At 38.2% G+C, this 21,460-nt stretch overlaps 2 protein-coding genes across 2 annotated transcripts in view; one reads left to right on the top strand and one right to left on the bottom strand.

The window, feature by feature from the left end:
* Nucleotides 1-4,108: 4,108 nt before the first annotated feature.
* Nucleotides 4,109-9,287, top strand: MRPL33 (mitochondrial ribosomal protein L33). The gene is made up of 4 exons (XM_074288297.1): nucleotides 4,109-4,234; nucleotides 4,971-4,989; nucleotides 7,918-8,024; nucleotides 8,972-9,287. Exons 1-4 carry the CDS (start codon nucleotides 4,213-4,215, stop codon nucleotides 9,019-9,021), a joined length of 198 nt encoding a protein of 65 aa, XP_074144398.1. The 5' UTR covers nucleotides 4,109-4,212; the 3' UTR covers nucleotides 9,022-9,287.
* RBKS (ribokinase) overlaps nucleotides 9,221-21,460 on the bottom strand; it is a 135,492-nt gene continuing 123,252 nt past the window's right edge. Inside the window, 1 exon segment of the mRNA XM_074288296.1 lies at nucleotides 9,221-11,277. Coding sequence (XP_074144397.1) covers nucleotides 11,104-11,277 — 174 coding nt within the window. The 3' untranslated portion in view covers nucleotides 9,221-11,103.

The following is a 21,460-nucleotide window of genomic DNA, read 5'->3' as shown; positions in this document are numbered from 1 at the left end:
GCAGTTAGGGAAAGCTTTATGGAGGAAAGGGTACTTGGACCTGAGAGGGTGGTTAGAATGAAAAAATACAATTGAATTCAATTCAGCTCATTAGGTATTTTAGACAAGAAAAATAGCAAAGTCAAAGGCATGGAGTATATAGTTTATAGTTCATAGTAGAGATTCAATCACTATGGGTGAATTAATGTTGTTAAATTTGGAAATTTTATGTTTGTGTGTGTGTGTGTGTGTGTTCATAGAGATTTCAGAACTGGGAGGAACAAGGTTATTTGGTTCAACCTTTCAGTTTACAGATGAGGTTTATGAAGGTCAAATGAGAAATAAGGCTTTTGAGGGATTAAGAATCAGAGTCAAGATTTGCACCTTGGCCCTCTGAACTCAAATTCCACCTCTGTGAGGAGACAGAAATCCTGTCCAGCAGAAGGTTCATGTCAGGGAACTGTAGGAGATAGGGATGGGTGGAAAGCACATGTGGAAATTGTGGAAGGTCACACATGTCAGGATGAGGGGACACTGAATGTGCCAGTGGTTACTTTACTCTCCAGCAAGCTGTTCACCCCATGAAGTTTTGTTTTTTCATCTATAAAATAGGGATAGGAGTGTTTATTCTATCTGCTTACAGGGAAGTTGGGAATATAGATCTTTGAAAACTTTAAAAAATCATGAAGTAAAATCTTTGCCTTCAGGCATATTTTGTTTGCTGATTGATTCATATTAAACTACTGCCCTGGGAGAGGAGAACATTATGGGGGATGAGTGTGAAAGACAGAAGAAAATATAATTTCTTTAGTTTTTTTTTTTTTTAACCTTGTAGTTCAGAGCATAGCACAGCACATAGCCCCATAGTAGGACTTGAATAAATGTTTATGGATTGATTGATGGCAAAGGTTTGGATGAACTGGCTGCAGCCAAGGCCCCCAAGCACTCAAGAATGTGTCCTTTCATGTCTGTATATGGAAATCTCTCTTAGAATAACTTATTTGACCTCTGAGAATGTCTATCACTTAGTTCTCTATGAGGGTGGTCTATGGGAAAAAGAACTTTTCTTGATATGGGTGGATCCCATCTATGTATCCCAATAGATGTAAAATGTTGAAATGTGTAAAAATCTATCTTGAGATTCCAGGAAGGAGCCACACCCCAGTGGGGAAGGGTGGGAACCAACCTGGAAATGATTCAGCATTATGAACCCAGTAAAAAGGTGGAGCGTCAACAGCTGGATCTGGACCTGAACCAACGTTACATCTTAATTTAATCTAAGGGTTAGTAGATTTTACCTGGACTTAAAATGAATCAAGAGAAGGCTTCTGGAATTTACTGATATACCTGCAAAGATGTCAAATATAACTTGTTGTCTATGTAATGACAAGGAGACTACACTGAAGGATGGTACTAGGGCTTTAAATTATTGACTAGTCTGAGAAAATAGCTGAAGGGAAATGGGATTAACTTTATTTCCCAAATTAGAAAACTAGCTTTATGCAGCTTTATTGATGACCATGGAGTAAGGCTATGGCTTTGACACAGTGGTTGATCTAATGAGAGCAAGATTCTCATAAAATGATAAGATTTGATAGGGTTGTGCGGAGGACTCCTCTTACTCTGAATCCATTATATCTTACTTTGATTTATTTTATATATATACATACACACATACAAATTTACTTATTTTTCCTAAATTAAATCAATCACAAACAACAGAAAACTTAAATCTGGAAAACAAAGCAAAGCACAACAACATAAAAAGTGATTTCAAATGTTTTTATATACCCTGTGGTTAAATGAAAGACCATGAAAATTATCTTTTAAAAAGGCAATTTTGATTGTCTGAAGAATGCCTAAACAAATTGTGGTATATGAAGGTAATCGACTATTACTATATTGTAAGAAATGCTGAATATGATAAATTTAAAGAATCCCAGTAAAACTTACATGAATTGATACAAAGTGAAATTAGCAAAGTCAGGGGAACAAAATTGAATGTTGCAAATTTATAGTGACCAGGGTTGGCCCCAGAGAAGAGATATGAAAAGATATTTCTTATTCTGCTTTGCAGAGGGGAATGTCCATGAGTGTGGAACATTGCATATAATATCAGATGTTTTCATTGTGCTGATTGGTTTTGCTGAATTTTTTCCTCTTCTTCTACTTTTAAAATTCTTTGTTAAAAAGGATAGCTCTCTTGGAATACTTATTTTTTAGTGCTCTATAAAGTGTTTCCCTTGCAACGAATCTGTGGAATCAATCCAAATAGTATTAGATTGGAAGATATGACTGCTATCTATCTTTAATGAGCTTTGAAGAATAGTGAAAAATAGGAAAGGACCTGCAAGATTGAAGAAGGGCAAATGTCCCAATTTAAATGAAAGGAAGTTTTCATATTATAGGTTATTGGCCTTGACTTCAGTTCCCAGCCACAGTCTAGAATGCGTATTATTTAATATATAACTAATGAATCTCTAGAAAAGGAAGTAGGGGTAAATATCTATCAACTGGGGAATGGTCAAACATATGATCTATTAATATAATGGATATTACAGTGCTATATAACAAAGGGGATGAATATGGAGAAATCTGAGAATTGTATAAACAATACAGAGTGAAGAGAACAGAACTCTGAAAACAATTTATAAAATTACTACAAACTTGGAAATCAACAACTTCAAAAGAGCTAAAGACTGATTAATCCAGTGACTAATCATGAGTCCAAAAGAATTATGTTTCTCCTCCTTTGGTAAAGAATTGAGGAACATAGAGACAGCTAGGTGGCGCAGTGGATAGAGCACCAGCCCTACAGGGGGCAGCTAGGTGGCGCAGTGGGTAGAGCACCAGCCCTGAATTCAGGAGGACCGGAGTTCAAATCTATCTCAGACACTTTACACTTCCTAGCTGTGTGACCCTGGGCAAGCCACTTAACCCCAGCTTCAGGAAAAAAAGAATTGAGGAACAAAATTTGTGGAAAGAGACACGCATTTTCAGACATGGTCAGTGTGTGGATTTGATTTGCTTCACTTTAGTTGTTTATTACAAGGGAGGGTTTTTATTTGTTGGGGTGTGTGTGTGTGTGTGTGTGTGTGTGTGTGTGTAATGAGTTAAAAGGGCAGATCCTGATACCAAAAAGAAGAAAAGTCAATGAAATATCTAAAAATACACAGAGAGCAGAACATTCTGTTAAACGTTCATGTTAAATTCAATATATGTTTTAAAAAAACCTTTTTCATAATAAATATAGTAGTATTAAATATACATAGACAAAAGGAAGAAAATTAGAGAAGTGGTGATTTCATAGGATCATACCGGACATATTTTTCTGGACAGGGCTATTACAGATTCTGTAGAAATAGCATGCCTATAGTTTAGCAAAACAACTGACAGATTCCATCATGCAATTTTTATTTGTATTTTTTTTTTATTAATTATAGTTTTTATTTACCAGATATTTGCATGGGTAATTTGACAATTGCCAAACCTTTTGCTCGAATTTTCCTCCTCCTTCCCCCCTCCCCCCCAAGATGGGAGGTTGACCAATACATGTTAAATATGTTAAAATATAAATTAAATACTATATATGTATACATGTCCAAACAGTTGTTTTGCTGCACAAAAAGAATCAGACTTTGAAATAGTGTACAATTAAACTGTGAAGGAAATCAAAAATGCAGGCGGACAAAAATAGAGGGATTGGGAATTCTATGTATGGTTCATAGTCATCTCCCAGAGTTCTCTCCCTGGGTGTAGCTGGTTCAGTTCATTACTGCTCTATTGAAACTGATTTGGTTCATCTCCTTGTTGGAGAGGGCCACATCCATCAGAATTGATCACCATATAGTATTGTTGTTGACGTATATACTGATCTCCTGGTCCTGCTAATTTCACTCAGCAGCAGTTCATGCAAGTCTCTCCAGGCCTTTCTGAATCAGCCTGCTGGTCATTTCTTACAGAACAATAATGTTCTGATAAGTGCTTCTCTCAAAGTCTGCATGGGAAATTATGCTCAATGGGAAATGGCAAAAGTTTTCAGGGCCAGCAGTTAGAAAGTAACCTAAAGTGGAAATGAACCAGGAGGAGGCGGGGACTCCCGTTGCTCCCCGGAAGTGGTTCCTGGTAGCGGAGCAGTGCGCCGGAAGCTATTACTTGCAAGGTAGCTGGAAGAGCTCCATGCAGCTAGAGGCCTTTTAGCGAGTTGAGAAGGCCGCTCTAGTCTGCGTCGCCATGCTCCTCTCCGCTGTTTGCCGTAAGTGGGGCTTAGGGCGGCGGCGGCGGCGACTGCTAAGGGGGTGTTAGTCCGCTAGTGATAGTGCAGGGATCTTAATCGTGCGGTGGGATGCCGGTATCCCGGCGGGTCTCTGATTTGTAAGTTCTGGGCACTACAATACCCAGGAGTCTACTCGCGGTGCGCCTGCGCACTCTCTCTGCCCCACCCAGGCTCGTCCTCTAAACTACGGAGGTTGTCCTTTAAATGTGAAAGTGTTCAGCTGTAGAGAACGGGCTTGTTCTTTATCTCTTGCTACTCCCCCCTTCCCCCCTCCTCCCCTACGGGAACCGTCACGGCGGGTTTTGTAAAACTTGGTAACGAATGTGAACGGCCTGAGCTGAGAGAGCCGTAGCTCGGACCTGGCTTCTCAGCTCGTCTCACTCCAGGGGCTTTCAGTTCTGAAAGGCTGCGCGGATCGAGGAAACTGACTCGTAGGAAACACTCCACACAAGTTTTGTACCGCGCTTGGGTGGGTTGTGATGTGTAATAGCGGACGTGAAATTCACAACCACCCACAAGTCTTAACTGTACTGAAGGTGTCTTCAGAGTTTTCCCTGAAAACAAGATAAATGTCGATAGCGGCTGTCTTCCCGGCCGTGTTTGTTTCGTGGGTAATGACAGTTGTAGCCTGTAAAAAACTGGACAAGTGGCTTAATTATGATGGTAATTAGTGTATATTTTTCTCTTTCTCCCACCCTTGCTTTGCCACCAAAAGTTGCCAAGAGCAAGTCAAAGTAAGTAAAAGTTTCCTTTGTTTTACAATGTTAAAGAAACTTAAAAAAAAATCTTTTAATAATCTTCATTTCCCAATATTTCGCTTTCCCTTCTGGTGTCTGACAAGCCATCCATTGCAACAAAATTAAAAAAAAAAAAAAAAAAAGGAAAAATAAGTTTGGAGGAAAAAATAAATTAACAGATATTACATGCAATATTTTCAGACCCATGGCCCCCCAACTATGCAAACAGGGAGGGAACGGCATTGTCAGAACTCTTCTTTGGGACCTGGCTTAGCCTTTATAATTACATAATTTCTTCCTTCCCTCCCTCCCTCCCTCCCTCCCTCCCTCCTTCCCTTCCTCCCTTCCTTCCTCCCTCCCTTCCTTCCTTCCTTCCTTCCTTCCTTCCTTCCTTCCTTCCTTCCTTCCTTCCTTCCTTCCTTCCTTCCTTCCTTCCTTCTTTCCTTTCTCCTTCCATCCTTCCTTCTTTCTTCTTTCCTTCTCTTCCCTCCTTCCCTTCCTCCCTCCTTCCTTCTTTCCTCCTTCCCTTTCTCCCTCCTTCCTTCCTTTTCTTCTTTCCTTTCCTTCATGTTTTTATAGGATCTTAGAAGTCATTGAGTTCAACCACCTTATTTTACAGATGAGGTAGAGAGACAGTCACTTGCTTCGGAGTTATACAGCTAACAAGTATTAGAATTTGAACTAAGGTTTTTCTGATTCAAAATTTAGTTTCTTACAATGTAATAATATTTCATTAATTTATGCCACCATTTCTAGTCATTCCTCAGTTGATAATTCTTGCATTTCCATTTCTTTGCTATCATAGGAAATATTGTTATTGATATTATCTTGTATACAGAACTGTTCCAATTTTTTTTTTTTTTTTTTTTTTTACCAACTTTGAGGTAGATGCCTAGAATATTAACCCTCCTTCCTTTTAAAATGTGTTAGAAAGCCAAGGTGAGCCATCATAATTCCATGTTTTAACTAAAAATTTTTTCTTGTGTTAGAGATTTGATAATTTACATAATTCTAAAAGCTTTTAAAATTAATCTAAACCAAATCCTTTTCTTGCCTTTCCAGTTCTTCAGTGGACTTACCTAATGGAGGGGAGGGGGTCTACTTAACCTGTCTTCTGTCTTAAATCATTATTATTTTTCTCCTTTGCCTCACATTAAGGTCCTTACCATAATTCCTCAAACTAGGGGGTTTGTTCAGTGATTATAGGTATTTTCAGATAACACCTAAGAGCTGACAGGGCCTGTTTCAAGTCATTGCAGTTTCATTTTCTGAATGGTTTATAATTATTTCAAAAATATCAAAGACTCAAGACCAGAATCTACAAATAGTAGTTTGTAAATTGCAAATGATAGATAGTAGCTCACTATTGGGCTGTTACCGTCATTTCTTTTTTTTTTTTTTCCTGAGGCTGGGGTTAAGTAACTTGCTCAGGGTCACACAGCTAGGAAGTGTTAAGTGTCTGAGATCAGATTTGAACTCGGGTCCTTCTGAATTCAGGGCTGGTGCTCTATCCATGGGGCCACCTGGCTGCCCCTGTTACTGTCATTTCAAAAAAGTTCTTGAAGCTGATGACTATCATTAAGGTTTCCTCTACTGAATAAAGTTTGTAATCTTTTGAAAGGACATTTGCCTGTAGTAAAAAAAAAAAATAGTAGGCTAGGTTTCCTTTGTCAAATGAATACATCTTACTATTTTGTGACATTTTAGTATGTGTGGTAGATGCAATTAATAAATAAACCCCTTATAGGGGAAATAAGAAAAGGAATTCTGTTGTTCTATAAGATACTATATTATATATGAACTATGACATATTATATGATACATATCAGTCTGTGAAAGTGCAAAAAGCAAGATAAGCTATTTTTTTATATAAAATTTCAAATTTAAGAATTTAGTGAGTTTCTTATGACATAGTAAAATGGTTTAATTCTCTATTGTCTATTAATGGAATTGATCATGTTTTATCTTATAGTAAGTAGGTAGTGGGGCATTTGCCATTGCCCCTTTGTCATAAGCTTTTTGAGGGTGCATGACTTAAATCTGTATCTACCTGGCATGGTGATATGATCATAAATGATGCCCGAGTCAACAAGCATTTATTAAGCACCTATCATGTTAGTGCTGAAAATACAAAGGCAAAAAACATTAGTTATTATTATTATTGCATACTTTACTTACATGTTTTTTAAATATCTAACTCTACAGTGTATTGTTAGGAATACAAAGTTACGTAGGAGTCCTTGCCTTTGAGAGTCATAACATCCAGTTGTCAAGTCACATGTGAAAAAAAAAAACAAAACAGTGTCACCAGGTAAGGGCCGAATCAGTGGTGGACTTAACAGAGTTGCAGTTTTTTGCTATGTACATATAAAACATACCTTAGATCAAATTAAATTATTATTAAATTTTTGCCTGATATAAATACCAAAGAGGCAGGTGGGTACTTATAATCAATCATAACTACCGCTTATAGGTTGGCTATTGATTATAGTAATTCAAAGAACAATTTATTTTGGGGGATTCCTTTTTCATATTCTTTGTATCCTGCTATATAGTCAAGCCTTAAATGGTGGTAAGGATATCTTTTCTTAGATTACTATTCTTAGTTTCTTGAGTTGGTCTACAGGTTCTGCTGAGATTACTGCTGCCTCCTCCATCCCCTAGATGGCAATTCTTAGATCACCATACATGTTTGCCTATGTACTATAGAGCTCAGGAAATAAGAAACGAGGCTCCCTTGTATACCTTTTGAAAATATAGAGCATCTTAAGAACTAAACATTTTCTACCTGAAGAGTACAAATAAAATCGTGCCTAATAGTCCAGTTCTTCTAAGACTCTGTCATGTGTTGTTAATATATGCCAGTGCCCAAGCGACTTTGTAGTTGTTCTCTTCATTTGGTGATAAATTCTTCTATAATTTTAGGACCCTCCTTGTGAAAATGGTGAGCCAAGCAGGGACGGGTTACACCTTCAACACCAAGAGAAGCCGCTTACGAGAGAAATTGGTCCTTCTGCACTACGACCCAATTGGTAAAAATGAGAGAAGTTACTTCACGGAAGGTGTAGGCTTTCCCAGGGTTTATTATAGTTCTGGAAACACACAAAACAACTCTCTGAACTTTGTCTACAGAGTTTAGATTGGTCATCTAAATCTAATCTAATTTAAATCATGTCCATGTTCTTCTGCCTGTCTGCTTCTCTGAAGGGGGTGAAGATTTGAGGGGATGGAGATGATTTAATTTTGGTATAAGATGTAGGAAATCAAACTTTTTTCAATCCTGTCATTCATTAAAATGCCATTGAATCCAGTGTTACTTTAAGCCATATGCCCATAATAATGCCCGAGAGAAAAAAACACTTTTTTTCTTCAAAATGGCTAGTGTTTTCTTTGTGTGTTGGTGGTTCCAGGTATTCTTTCTGGTGATCCATCATAGACTCTAGCTCTTAGGTCTGATTTTGTTCAGCTCCCACTAGAGTGTTTCAGTGAATAGCTGAAGACTTATTTCCAGCCTTCTCTCTGATTTTGTTCAGTTTAGTACATCAGGGTGACTCATACTGGCCAGTTCTTCAGGACTGAAGTGATTGGCTGTGAACTTGCCCTCTGTAAATTTTGGCCAGTGTTTCTTGACTTTTCAAAGGCAGCCAGCTTGTTAACTAAACTGCATCAAAATGTTGAATGGATTTTTCTGAAAAAGAAAAGGGAGTAGCTAGATGGTACAGTGGATAGAGCACCAGTCCTGAAGTCAGGAAGGCCTGAGTTCAAATGTGGTCTCAAACACTTAGCACTTCCTGGCTGTGTGACCCTGGGCAAATCACTTAACCCTAATTGCCTCAGCAAAAAAAAAAAAAAAGAAAGAAAAGGATGTGTAGGAGACTGTAGGTAGAAAATGAAGAAAGTTCACTTCAAATAAATGTTTTTGCATGAAAAATGTAACAAGGTCTCAGATTTTAAATTTTCCATATCTGCTTTTTTGCAGTGAACAAACGGGTCCTATTTGTGGAAAAGAAAAAAGTACGCTCTATTTGAACAATGGATTGAAAATGAATTTGATTTATAAATGAGGAAGACTCTTGGGGAGGGGGGAAAGAAACACTGATTCAGAAATACTGCAGTGTGCACCCAAAGGAAAGGAAGTGGCTTGGAATCACCGCCTCCTGTAATTTGAATACCATTGTGAAGGAAAACAATGCATTGAAAGAAAATTCTTCACTTTAGGACATAGATCATTGCATCAACATTTATTTATCTTTCGGGTTATTTTTACAGCCTTCAATAAAAAAATATTAAAATAGCTAGTACTATTGTCCTTTAATGATTTTTTTCCACTGATTTTTTAACAGTATGATTTTCTAAAAATGACCATTGTTTCATATAATAACAAGAAATGAAAAATTTCCATAACAGAGCTTCTGATGCAAGAATTTCTAGCCCTGGTTTTTACCCCAGAGAAGATCAAGAATTTACTTTTCAGAATGATCCTGCAACAAGTGTCAAGGTAAAGGCAGAAATGAAAAGGAAAGTTGGGAACACCAATAGGGAGGATTTAGAATGCCAAAACCCCCAGAGAACCCCTTTTGTACTTATGTAATTAGAAAAAAAAAAGTTAGCCAACCTTTTTAAGCCCAGATCACTTAAAGAAGTAAGTCTTATTATTTTTAGCACAGATAGTGTCACTCATACTTCTACCATAGAGAATTGAACTCAGCCTGTTTATTATTAGGGAGAGCTATTTATTTGTAGAAGTTTTGTGATCACACAGTAGGAGGAGGAGGAGGAGGGTGGTCTTGTGCCTTCATGTGGTTACAGCAACTAGCTTAGCATTGTAGAATCTTAGAAGTGGAGGAAACCATCATTTAGCCCAAATTCCTGATGAAATATGCTCAAAGAAGTTAGGAAAGTTGCCCTGTGTCACACAGCTGGCAGTTGGAAGCATCAGGACTAGAAACCAAGTATATGAAGGTAATGGGCTTAAGGGGCAGAAGATGTGGCTTTGACCTGGCTCCATCAGCTGCAGCTTTGTGACTTTGGGTGACTCCCTCATAGAGGCAGCTGGATTAGTAAATCGCTTGTCTGTTTCAGCTCAATACTCAGTGACCCTGTTTACCTGTTCAGTATGTGTCAGATGAAGCTTGTGGTCCCATCTTCTAGTGGAGAAATCCTGCCCTTTTCAAAGAAGCACCTCCCATTCTCCTTAGCCATTTTTTTACAAATCCACTTTTCCCTAATGCCTGGCTCTAAAGAAATCTCCAGTCAAAAAGGAGCCATTCCCACTCAAGTACTAGGTGATTTCCATCTCTGAGACTGAGAATCTTGGGACTAGCAGTGGTGAGAGAAGAAATGATACTGGCTGTAAATGATGTTAGAGAATACTAGTCCTTCTGTGGGCATAGGCCAGCTTGTGGGATGGTTAAAATCTGCACTTTGGCTTTAGATGAAAAACTAGAGATGGAAAGGTCCCGAGGCCATTTGCTAGAGCCCTGTCCTAGCCTGTGCTAGAGTTCTGTTTCCAAAACAGGCTCAAAGAGTGTTGAAGTTTCAGAAAGAATTGGCTATTTCAAGGCATTGCTTTGACAAATAGCTACAAGCTTGTATGATTAAGCCTTGGGCCAAACAGCTTGTTCATTTGATGTCCTCTGCTGAGCCTGTTTAGAAGGTATATGCAGGGAATCTGTTGCTTTTTTAGATTTAAATTTAGGAACCTCAAACAATTAATTGTTCACTTATTCATTTACTCATTCCATTCATTCACTGAACATTTATTGAGTGCTGACTATGTGCAAGGCAGTATAGGATATGTGTGATGCTACCAATCCACTGTATTAGGATATGTCTTTAAATTGTTTTTCAAACAGTGATGAAATTGTAGTTCCTTGTAAAACCCCAGCTAGCCTCGGACTGCATTCCTAATCCTGGCCACTTGCTTTGCAAAAGTATGTAAGAGGAATCAGTCATTATTACTGTATAAAAAACAGAGAACAGGTACCCTATGCATGGTGGGTGAACATCCTTATTTGTAAAGGAAAGCATGTTATAGTGTACAAGGTAGCTAAATTCTCTGCCTTCATGCAGTTCACATTAACTGCATGCACATAAGTCTTATAATCTTAATCAAAACAGATTAAGTGGCAGGTCCTTTTTGTAAGGGAAAGAAGTCTGGGTTCCTGAAGACTGGACACTGACTGATGCAATGAAGCTGGCTCTCTTGATCATTTCTTCCATAGGCAGGTTAGGATAATAAGCCAGGTAGAAGGCCAATGCTCCCACAAAACTATCTCCAGCTCCCTGCAATGGAAAAACATACAAATTAGCATATATAGCCCAAGATCTTTTCAATGAACCTTGGAAGATGATAAATGCCCAATGTCTTTTTAGAAAAATGTTTCTATAAATAATGATGATTTCAGAAAAAAGTATGAATCTGATGGGGGTTGAGGTCCTTTTTGAATTCCAATGATATCTGGGCTTTTCCAGCCCCCACTGGATCTGAGGTAACTTGGGCTTTCCCAGTCCCCCACTATCTGCTCAGGTTTCCCCAACCCCCACAAACAGCTTCTTCCTAAAAACCCATTGAATTCTATTCAATGCTAACCTTGGCTGAAACCAGCCAGGAGCCTGGGACTCCACTCACCTTCCGAGATAAAGGGGAACCCTGGAAGTCCTCTCTTTGCAGGAGCCCCCCAAACATGGTATCCTTCCGGCCATGTAAGGATTCCTGTCCGCCTGGCGACCACCTCTGGCCCTGGCGTCTTTCTACCTTTACCCTTACTTCCAAACTCCTACAATAAACCTTTTTTTTTTTTTTTTTAAATCAATCTAGGTTTTCGGGCCTGTAAATTCCTTTACATGGGACTCTGCGCTGTCACTAGATCCTTGCGCCAAACCAAAAGGGGTTCCCCTTTTCCTAACTCTCATCAAATAGATGTAAGTAAAGTCAGTAGAACAATTTACACAACAACTGAAAAGAAAAACAACTTTGAAAACTTGAAAAACTCTGGTCAGGCAATGACCAGCTATGTCTCCAGAGGACTTATGATAATACAAGTTATGTACCTCATGATGGAGAGGAGATAACTCTTGAGGTGCTGAAAGAGAAAGACATTTTTTAAAATGGCTGCTGTGTAGCTTAGGTTTGCTTGACTTTGCTTGTTACAGGTTTTTTTCTCTTAAATTTGAGTGTGTGTGTGTAGGTGAATAGAATTCTTTAGGAGAAGGAGAATGGCAATACTAATGCTAAAAAAGGGTGTGGAAAAAGTCTACTGAAACACTTTAAAAATATATAGATGAGAGATGGAAGTTCAAAAGGAAAAATGGACAAATAAGGTAGTTCTGTAAGTAATATGTACAATTTATTAATTATGTTTAAAAGAAGCAAATGTATGAAATACATGTTTCATATAATTGTATTTAGCTATGAACATCAAAATACTTTATTTTTTTTTCCTGTTTTCAGAATAGTTTTATTTAAAAGTATTTTAGGATTGGATAGAAGTTTCTGTTGCTTTTCTATGTAGCCCTAAAGATTGGGTAAGTGAAGATCTTACAGAGATGGTGAAGAAGGGATCCTGAAACTAAAACTTGAAAGAGAAATTCTCCTTGGACTCTGCTTCAGTGAGGGACACCGCCCAAAGGAAACAAGATAAATAGCTTCATTCTGTTAAATAGGTGGGGTTAGTTCAGTCAGAATTCCAACCCTATTCAATTAAAAAAACTCATTCAATTCTACTCAGATTCCAGCTCAAGCTGAAACCCAGCTTGTAGCCAAAGCTCCTATTATAAAAGAGCCAATCTAAAATCCTCTCTTTGCAGAGGTTCTAAACATGCCATGCTATGCCAAGGAAGCCTTTGCCCACTGGATAATATTCTTTTCCAGTGCTAGCCTCTCTTTATCCTCACCTATTTCCCTAACCAGACTTTAGGCCTCTCTGTCAGGATTTCTAACCTTACTTCCCAATCCTTATAGTAAACCTCTTTTATTAATCTAGATTTTTGGGTCTGTAAATTCCCTTACAGAGAATCTCTGTGCCCTCAGAAGGGGGTTCCTCAAAACTCCCTACCCTTGTGGTATCTCCCAAAGAGGCATAGGGGAGCCAAACCTCTCCATTTGGTTCCCTGAAACCCCAAACCTGCCACAAGACCTTACCATTTAACTCCCTGACCATCAGAAACCCTAATCTCATTTTGGTTCCCTAAATCTAGACCTCATCCTATTTTTTCATTCCCTGAAAGGGAACCCCAAAAACTAGACTTCACCTCACCAATGGAATTGAGCAGTTTAATTAGATGTGGATTAATAAGCCACTAAAATGGCAGTATTTCTATAACATTGTTCTTATAAAGATTTCAGCCTAGTTGGGCAGCACACAAAATAAAAAGAGAACAATAAAAGACTATATAATTAAATATTAAATGGTACCGTCATGTTAGGTTGTACAGTGTAGACTGCAGAGTAGGAGCTCTGACAAGGGAGAGGAAGGCTTGTACTTGAACTTATCTGGGATGAATGAGTAAGACTTGGTTAAGTAGAAAAAAAATAGATTCTAGGGAAGCTTTTGTGGAAAAGCAGAAGGCAGGATTGATCCTAATAAGATTAGTATAGGTAGAGTATAAGGTCCATGTTTCAAAAGTATAGGAAAATAAAACTAAGTAAGCTGGAGGCAGATAGTGAAGGATACTGAAAGTCAAGCAGAGTTTGACTTAATTTAACAGAATAAGAAATCATTTAAAGTTTTTCAATGATTGACTAGATGAAAGCAGTGTTTTACTTAAACATTTCACTGGAATGCATGCTATTTCCACAGAAGCACACAACTCCTTCCAGTGAATGTTTATAAATCGGAATTGTTTCTACGGTCAAAGTTATTCATCACCCAGTGAGCAATAATCTCGCAACAGGCCTCTCTGAAGTTGGTGAAATGGTTCCTTGGAGGGCAGATCCTGAGTTTGTCACCAGGCCCAACCTAGAAGCTGGTCTAGTTTTCAAGGATTACAAACTATAAAAAGTATTAAAATTTGTTCCACTGGCGGACACACAGGCATTGAGAAATTGGGATCATTTGCCTACCACAAAGAGTCATCTGGGGAAAAGTGAGGGAAGGAAACAGTATTTAAGGAAGATGAATTTAGTCATCAAGTGTAAAAATCCCATCCTGAGACCTCATTGAGATGTGCAAGGGCCTAGAGGAGGGGTGCTTCTAATATGAAGCCCATGATAGACTGTCTGCTGGTTGAAGACCTAAAAGTTTCAAGGAACCTCATCTCATAAAATCCTCATAAGGGATCAAAACCAACCAATCAATCAGTCAAATGTTCTTAAAATTAAAAGCTCCTATTACATATCAGGAACTATGCTAAGCGCTGGAAATATAAAGACAAAAGTGTCCTCAAGGAGTTTATATTCTAATGAAGGGATGCACCCATTTTATTCATTCACTCATTCATTTTGCTGAGGCAATTGGGGTTAAATGACTTGCCCAGGGTCATACAGCTAAGATATGTTAAGTGTTGGAGGCTGGATTTGAACTCAGGTTCACCTGACTTCAGGGCTGGTACTTGATCCACTAAGCCACCTAGCTGCCCCAACGCACACATTTTAAAGCATAAATATGACATATACAAAATGAATCAAAGATAGTTTTTGGTGGTTATCAGGGGTTAGGGGCGAGGTGGACATACATTAATAAATGGAGAGACTTCATGCAGAAGGAGGCTCTGGAGCTGCATCTTGAAGGAAAGCAGAGATTCTGATAATGAACCCCAGCCACAGATATATGGAGATGGGAGATAAAGCCGCATGTTTGTAAAAGGTATATGGGTGGATTGTAGAGGGAATGGAGGGGAATCATGGCTAAAGTCTGGAAAAGGAAGGACTCAAATTAAAAGGAGATATAAAGCCAAACAGAGGAGTTCATGTCTGACTCTAGAGGTAATAGAGAACTCATGGAACATGTGGGGGGCAGGGAAGAAGAGAAGATGATGATGTATTCAGATGTGTATTTTAGAAAAATCACCTTGGCAACTGTGTGGAGAATGGATTGGAGAAGGCAGCTGCTGGAGGTAGGAGGACCAAAGGGAAGGTTACTGTAATAATTCAGGTGAGATGATGAAGGCCTAAATTGGTGTCTTGTAGGCAGAAATATTGTGGCATCTGATTGGATATATGAGGACAGCAAAGTTGTGAACCTGAAAGACTAGAAGCATGGTGGTGCCCCAGACTTATAGAATCCTTTAATTTATGCATTGGGGGAAAATGGGGCAAAAGGTCACACAGTTCTTGGGCCATTAATAAATATTCACTTACTGTTGTTACTTAAGTGTGTGGACAACTAGGTGGTACAGTGGATAGAACGCCAGGGCTGAAAATTTTGTTAGGGTTTCCTCATCTGTAAAATGATATAGAGAAGGAAATGGCAAATCACTCCAGCATCTCTGCCAAGAAAATCCCGAATGAGATTGAAGAGTCGGACACAGCTGAAAACGACTGAACAACCACACAAAGTGTATTTTTTTGTCCAATGACCAAGAAATCGACATATTATTGAAGGAGAAGAATAATTTTCATATTGACATTTCTACCATAAATGAAATGAAATGGCATAAGGAGGTTTTAGACAAATGAAGGTGCCATCTGAGGCACTCTATGCATGTACCAGATTTCCATCTCACTGATCAGGAAAAAACTTTGGAAGCTGTGTGGAGGATGGACTGAAGAAGAGAGACTGGAAGCAAAGAGAGCAATCAGGAGACTATTGCAATAGTCTAGCTTCTTAAACTGTGGGTTGTAACCCATGTGGGGTCTCTTAAATGAATGTGGAGGGTCATAAAATTATGATTTATTATCAGTAAATGTTTGATTTGAATATCCATTTTATATAGCTATATATCTGGGATTTTCTGAGTTGAAAAGGGGTTGTGACTGGAAAAAGTTAAGAAGCCCTAGACTGAAGTTGAGAGGTGATGAAAGCCCAAACTGGAGTAGCATTTGTAAAAAGAGAGAAAAGAGAGTTGGATAAGAGATGTTGTGAAAGTGGAAACATAATCTTCTGGAGATATCCACTGCCCTGCCCATTTAGATCCATACAAAAGAGAAGAGAAACAGTTCTGTCACAGATGGAAATTTTATATACTATACCTGGCTAATGAGATCATGATAGATGGGAATTTTAATGCATTTTTTTGCATATTGTATTTAAAATACTATACATATATTTAAAAACACACTATGCCATTTAATATATTTTGTCTTATAGTCAATACTGAGGAAACACTGCATTGATATCATGTTCTATATTTTACTCCTTTTAAACTGTTGCTGAAGTTATTGCTAATTGGCATTGCTGGAGATGAAAAAAGTAATCAGTAAATCAATGGGTATTTTTAAAGAAACTCTACCACATGCTAGATGCTAGGAATATAAAAATAAAGAATGAAAAGTTAAGACCTTTGTGAAAAACTATGTAATTGAGTATGGGCAAAATTTAAAGTTTGAACCAGGATGATGTTTTAACAACATCTTTTGTTAACTGCTAACTTCTTTCTTTCTTTCTTTCTTTTTTTTTCCCCTGAGGCTGGGGTTAAGTGACTTGCACAGGGTCACACAGCTAAGAAGTGTTAAGTGTCTGAGACCAGATTTGAACTCCTGAATTCAAGGCTCTGTCCATTGTGCCACCTAGCTGCCCTTCCTGCTAACTTATTTCAAAGTGAACAGTTGCATTTTTGAACTTGGACTATCCTATAATGAAAAACTTAATTTCCACCTTCATCCTTCCTTTTTCCCCTGTCCCCCTTCTCCCTACCCCTTTTTAAAATAAATGTATATTTCACTCTTTTGGTTGTTTTCCTCTCATCACAAAAAGCTCCATACTCAAGTTTCACCTACATTGGTAATTTCCTTTTCACAATTAAAGGCAATGAAATTTTAAAAAATACTTATTTGCCTTTTTTTCCTCTCTTCTACATCTCCCTTGATCCCCTGAAATCCAGCCTACACTAAGACCCTGAAATTAAACGTGTCCAGATTATCAAAGATTTCTTCAGTAAAATCCAATGTCTTCATTCCATGATCTCCATTCATAACTGCCAAGCAGATAAGTTTGTGGGCTAATCTCCCACCTCATAGTCATTGTTTATTCTACTTTTCTTGTTTGGAATGCACTCCTTACTCCACAGAATCTTGTCCCTTCCCCATTTCTAAATTCCTCTTAAAGTGAATTTTTTTTTAAAAATTAATTTTATAATTATAAATTTTTTTGACAGTATATATGCATGAGTAATTTTTTTTATAACATTATCCCTTGTATTCATTTTTCCAAATTTTCCCCTCCCTCCCTTTACTCCCTCCCCTAGATGACAGGCAATCCCATACATTTTACATGTGTTACAGTATAACCTAGATGCACTATATGTGTGTAAATCCAATTTTCTTGTTGGATTCTGAAGGCATAAGTAACCTGGGTAGATAGATATTAGTGCTAACAGTTTACATTCAATTCCCACTGCTCCTTCTCTGGGTGTAGTTGTTTCTGTCCATCATTGATCAACTGGAAGTGAGTTGGATCTTCTTTATGTTGAAGATTATCACTTCCATCAGAATATATCTTCATACAGCATTGTTGTTGAAATGTATATTCTGGTTCTGCTCATTTCACTCAGCATCAGTTCATGTAAGTCTCTCCAAGCCTCTCTGTATTCCTCCTGCTGGTCATTTCTTACAGAACAATAATATTCCATAATCTTCATACCATAATTTACCCAACCATTCTCCAATTGATGGACATCCATTTATCTTCCAGTTTCTAGCCACTACGAAAAGAGCTGCTACAAACATTTTGGCGCATACAAGTCCCTTTCCCCTCTTTAGTATTTCTTTGGAATATAAACCCAGTAGTAGCACTGCTGAATCAAAGGGTATGCACAGTTTGATAACTTTTGGTTCCAAATTGCTCTCCAGAATGGCCAGATTCTTAAAGTGAGTTTCTTTTAGAAAACTACCATAGATTAATCTTGTTTTGCCAAGGTCATTCCAACCACTTCAATATCTTGCTTTTCCAAGTTCTAAACTTCCCTGCCATTCTTCTGTACATTTATTTCATTCACATTTATTCATTCAGTCAACAAACACAATAAATATTTACTATTTGCAAGGCGTTCTTCTGGGCACAAGGGAAACAAAGACAGCAATAAAAGTCTCTTTTCTCAAGGAACTTGCCAAAAGAAATATGTATTAAATGATAAATGTACCTAAACAGCCTCATTTACAATCAGACTAGCATATCTGCAGTGATGTAGAAGAATATCCAAACATGAAGAAAAAGTTCAAGTCAGGACCTACAAAATTTAATTTTAAAAGTTTATATCAATCTTTTTTAAGCATAATGGAGAATTTAAATCTATTTCTTGAATTTAAAAACTTATTAAAGATATCAATAAAGATGCTTTATAAGTTGATTCATATTCTTGAACTCCATCAAATTTAAAAGTCTTTAAAAAGTTAGCTTTTTGTTGCATGGGATGTTGCCTGTCTGCCATTCTGTATAGGAGTTAGTTTTTGCTACAGCATACTGAGCATGCGACAACTGTTAGGAGAGCCATTATATCACCATATCACACTAAGTATGTACTTAACTAGAGAATCCTTATTTCACCAATCCCACTGAGTAGGTGCTTAACTAGAAGCACCCTGCTGTCAGTATCTTAAGTATAATTTTTCAGAGTTCAGCCATCCACACTTCCCTTTGCCCTGTTGGTTGGGGTGGCCATGCTGGAAGGCAGGAAGCTTTCTCCATAACTCTATCTAGCATATAAAACCTTGTAGGTGCTCTACATTTGCTGAATCACTGATATTGGTTAGTGGACTTGTATTGTCCTGATTCTCAGTTCTCTGTGTTTTCCTGTTTCTGGAATCTCTTCTATGTGTGAATTAATGCTCGTTGGTAGACTACATATTGTTTTCCTTTAGGTCAGTGAAAGTGTGGATTTGGTTGCTATGGACTGAAGTTAAATATTCAGACTCTGGAAAAAATAATCTGTTGTTTCTATTTATACCCAGTGGCTTTTAAGTGCCAGCAGATTACTTGATTGTTGATTCACATCTCCAGTATAACTATTTTTATATAGTAGTAAGATGCTTCTTATGGAAAGTTATTTTTAAATGGAAACTATTGGGTCACTGATTTTCCTATAAATAACATGTTTTAGAATCAACTAAGAATAACAGAATAGTTTTCATTGATACAATGCAATGATTTTTAATGAAAATAATTTTTGTTTCGAAAGGGTAATCATCTTATGTAAAAAAAAATAAATGTGGATGGCTTCTTTCTCACTTACTATCATTTCCCTCAAGGAGAAGTTACTGTTATAGTGTGAAAGGTCTGCCTAGAGCTGTCTGCTGACACCACTGCTAGACTCCCAAGCACTAATACAAGGGTCCACCTGAGGACACTAGTACTATGTACTATGTTCTGCTCTGTTGTGGACTAGGACATCTCTAGTTCCAAGATTTTATGACTCCCTAAAAGAAAGAAGTACATAAAAAATACTGTGTAAGGGAATGATAGACAAAGGAAGAAGAATTATGTGGAAAACTTTTGGTGCCCCTTATGGAGATCTCCTCAGTAGCTTAAGTTCTTGCTATAAGGTGATATCCCAAGCACTAGAACTATAAAATTAAAAATGAAACTGTTCCTGCCTGTAAGGAGTTTTCATTACACTAAGGAAAGAGGGAGGGGTTATGCCATATGTATAGAAAGGTATTATTTTGAGAAGAAAAAAAAGCACGGGACAGCTGGGTATTTCAGGGCAGACTACATGAAGAAAGGAGCATGTGAACAAAAAGGAGATGAGGACATAGAAAGATGAATACAAGGAAGTAGTAGACTTCAGACAGGAATAATAACTCAGAGAATCTTTGGAGGCGGGAGACTGAATGCCAAGTTCCATAATTTAGTTTTGTTGGAATGTAGACTGAAAGGGAGGGCTGTGAAATAAGGCTGGAGTGATAGCTTGGATCCAGAACATGGAGGGCACTTGAATGCCGGAGTGATAAATCTTTTATCCTAGGGGTACTGAGATACTACCACATGTTTCTGAAAAGGGAAAACTCAAATAAATAAACAACCAAAAAGCCTCTTTTAAGCCCAAGGTCAAATCTGGGCTCTAGAAGGCAGATCAATGACAGGACTGGAAGGGAATAGATTGGAAATTGGGAGACCTAAATTAGGAAGCCACTGTAGTAGTCTGGGTGATAGATATTGTGTAACTGATGAGATGTGGGGAATGGTTAGCTTGTGGGCCATATAAGGCTCATGAAATCATTTGCTAAGGCAACTGCAGGAGATGATTATAAACTAAAAGCTAGGTTCAACAATCTCCTATTATTTGAGTCCTATAAGTTGATAATTTTATATGTCTGGGAATGATGTTATAAATATCCAAATGGCCCTTGGCAGAAAAAGGTTCCCTTGATACAAAGAGTGAGGGAGAGAGAAAAGAGATAAGGACTCCACAGTTTTAAACCTCAGGATAGTGGTTCCCTCAACAAAAAAAGTGTGAGATTTGGAGGCAGGGAAGTTCATGTGGGAAAATGGAAAGTTCCATTTGGGGCATGTTGAGTTTGAGATACCAGCAGCCAAGTACAGATGTCCAGCACATGTAGAGTTAGAGTTGTGGGCTTATTGTGAGGGAGGGAGATTGGGGTTGGAGATAGAGATGTGGAGATCCTCTGCATTAAGAAAATACATTAACTCATGGAGAAATCACCAAGAAAGAAAGTATAAAGAGAAGAAGGCAAGAAGTCTTGGGTCACTGGTGATGAATCAAAGGAAACTGAAAAGGCACAGCTACACAAAGGAAGCCAAGTGTGGGGCCCCACCTGGTGAAAGTCATTCCAGAGTAGACACTGAGCCTAGCAAAAAACCTTTGTGTATCTGGGAACTTACCCAACTGACCAGTACACAGTATTGTGGGGTCCCTGTGGGGATGGAAGTCATGAAATAGTAACCAGGTGTAAGCTGTAGTGATCAGAACACGACCTTCCCTGTGACTACCACGACCTTGGCTATCTAGGAATTCACCCAAGCCCTGGGACCCAGGACCAAAATTAGTATTGCCTTTTAATCCCTAAATCCCTAAGATATACATAATAATGCTTTGTGGCTTCTCCTCCTTGTTTGATTTCTTTAATTACCATAGGACTTTTTTTTTTTTTTTTGGGGGGGGGTGGTCTTTGCAGGGATATACTGAATAGAATGGCCACCATTCCAGACTGTGGCAGGAATTAGAGATCCAATGAATTGTCTGGAAGCCACCCTCAGAGAGCCCATATATAGGTAACCCATTTTGAGTATTAAACCCCTTATATAATCCTAATGGGGCTCCCTGCCTCTTTCTTTAGTACAATTAGCTTGCCCCTTAGCTGGGGGTGGGGGAGGAGACTCAGAATTCCCTTGGGTAGGGAGGACAGAGTATC

The sequence above is a fragment of the Sminthopsis crassicaudata genome, chromosome 2 (genome assembly GCF_048593235.1).
Source record: "Sminthopsis crassicaudata isolate SCR6 chromosome 2, ASM4859323v1, whole genome shotgun sequence".
NCBI classification, from domain to species: Eukaryota; Metazoa; Chordata; class Mammalia; order Dasyuromorphia; family Dasyuridae; genus Sminthopsis; species Sminthopsis crassicaudata.
The sequence above is the reverse complement of the archived record's forward strand: the minus strand, read 5'-3'. Positions and strand labels throughout refer to the sequence as shown.

Coding starts and splice junctions, on each gene's coding strand:
- MRPL33 (XM_074288297.1), top strand. CDS start 4,213: ATGCTCCTCTCCGCTGTTTGCC. Junction 8,025..8,971: donor TCTGCACTACGACCCAATTG/GTAAAAATGAGA, acceptor GCTTTTTTGCAG/TGAACAAACGGGTCCTATTT.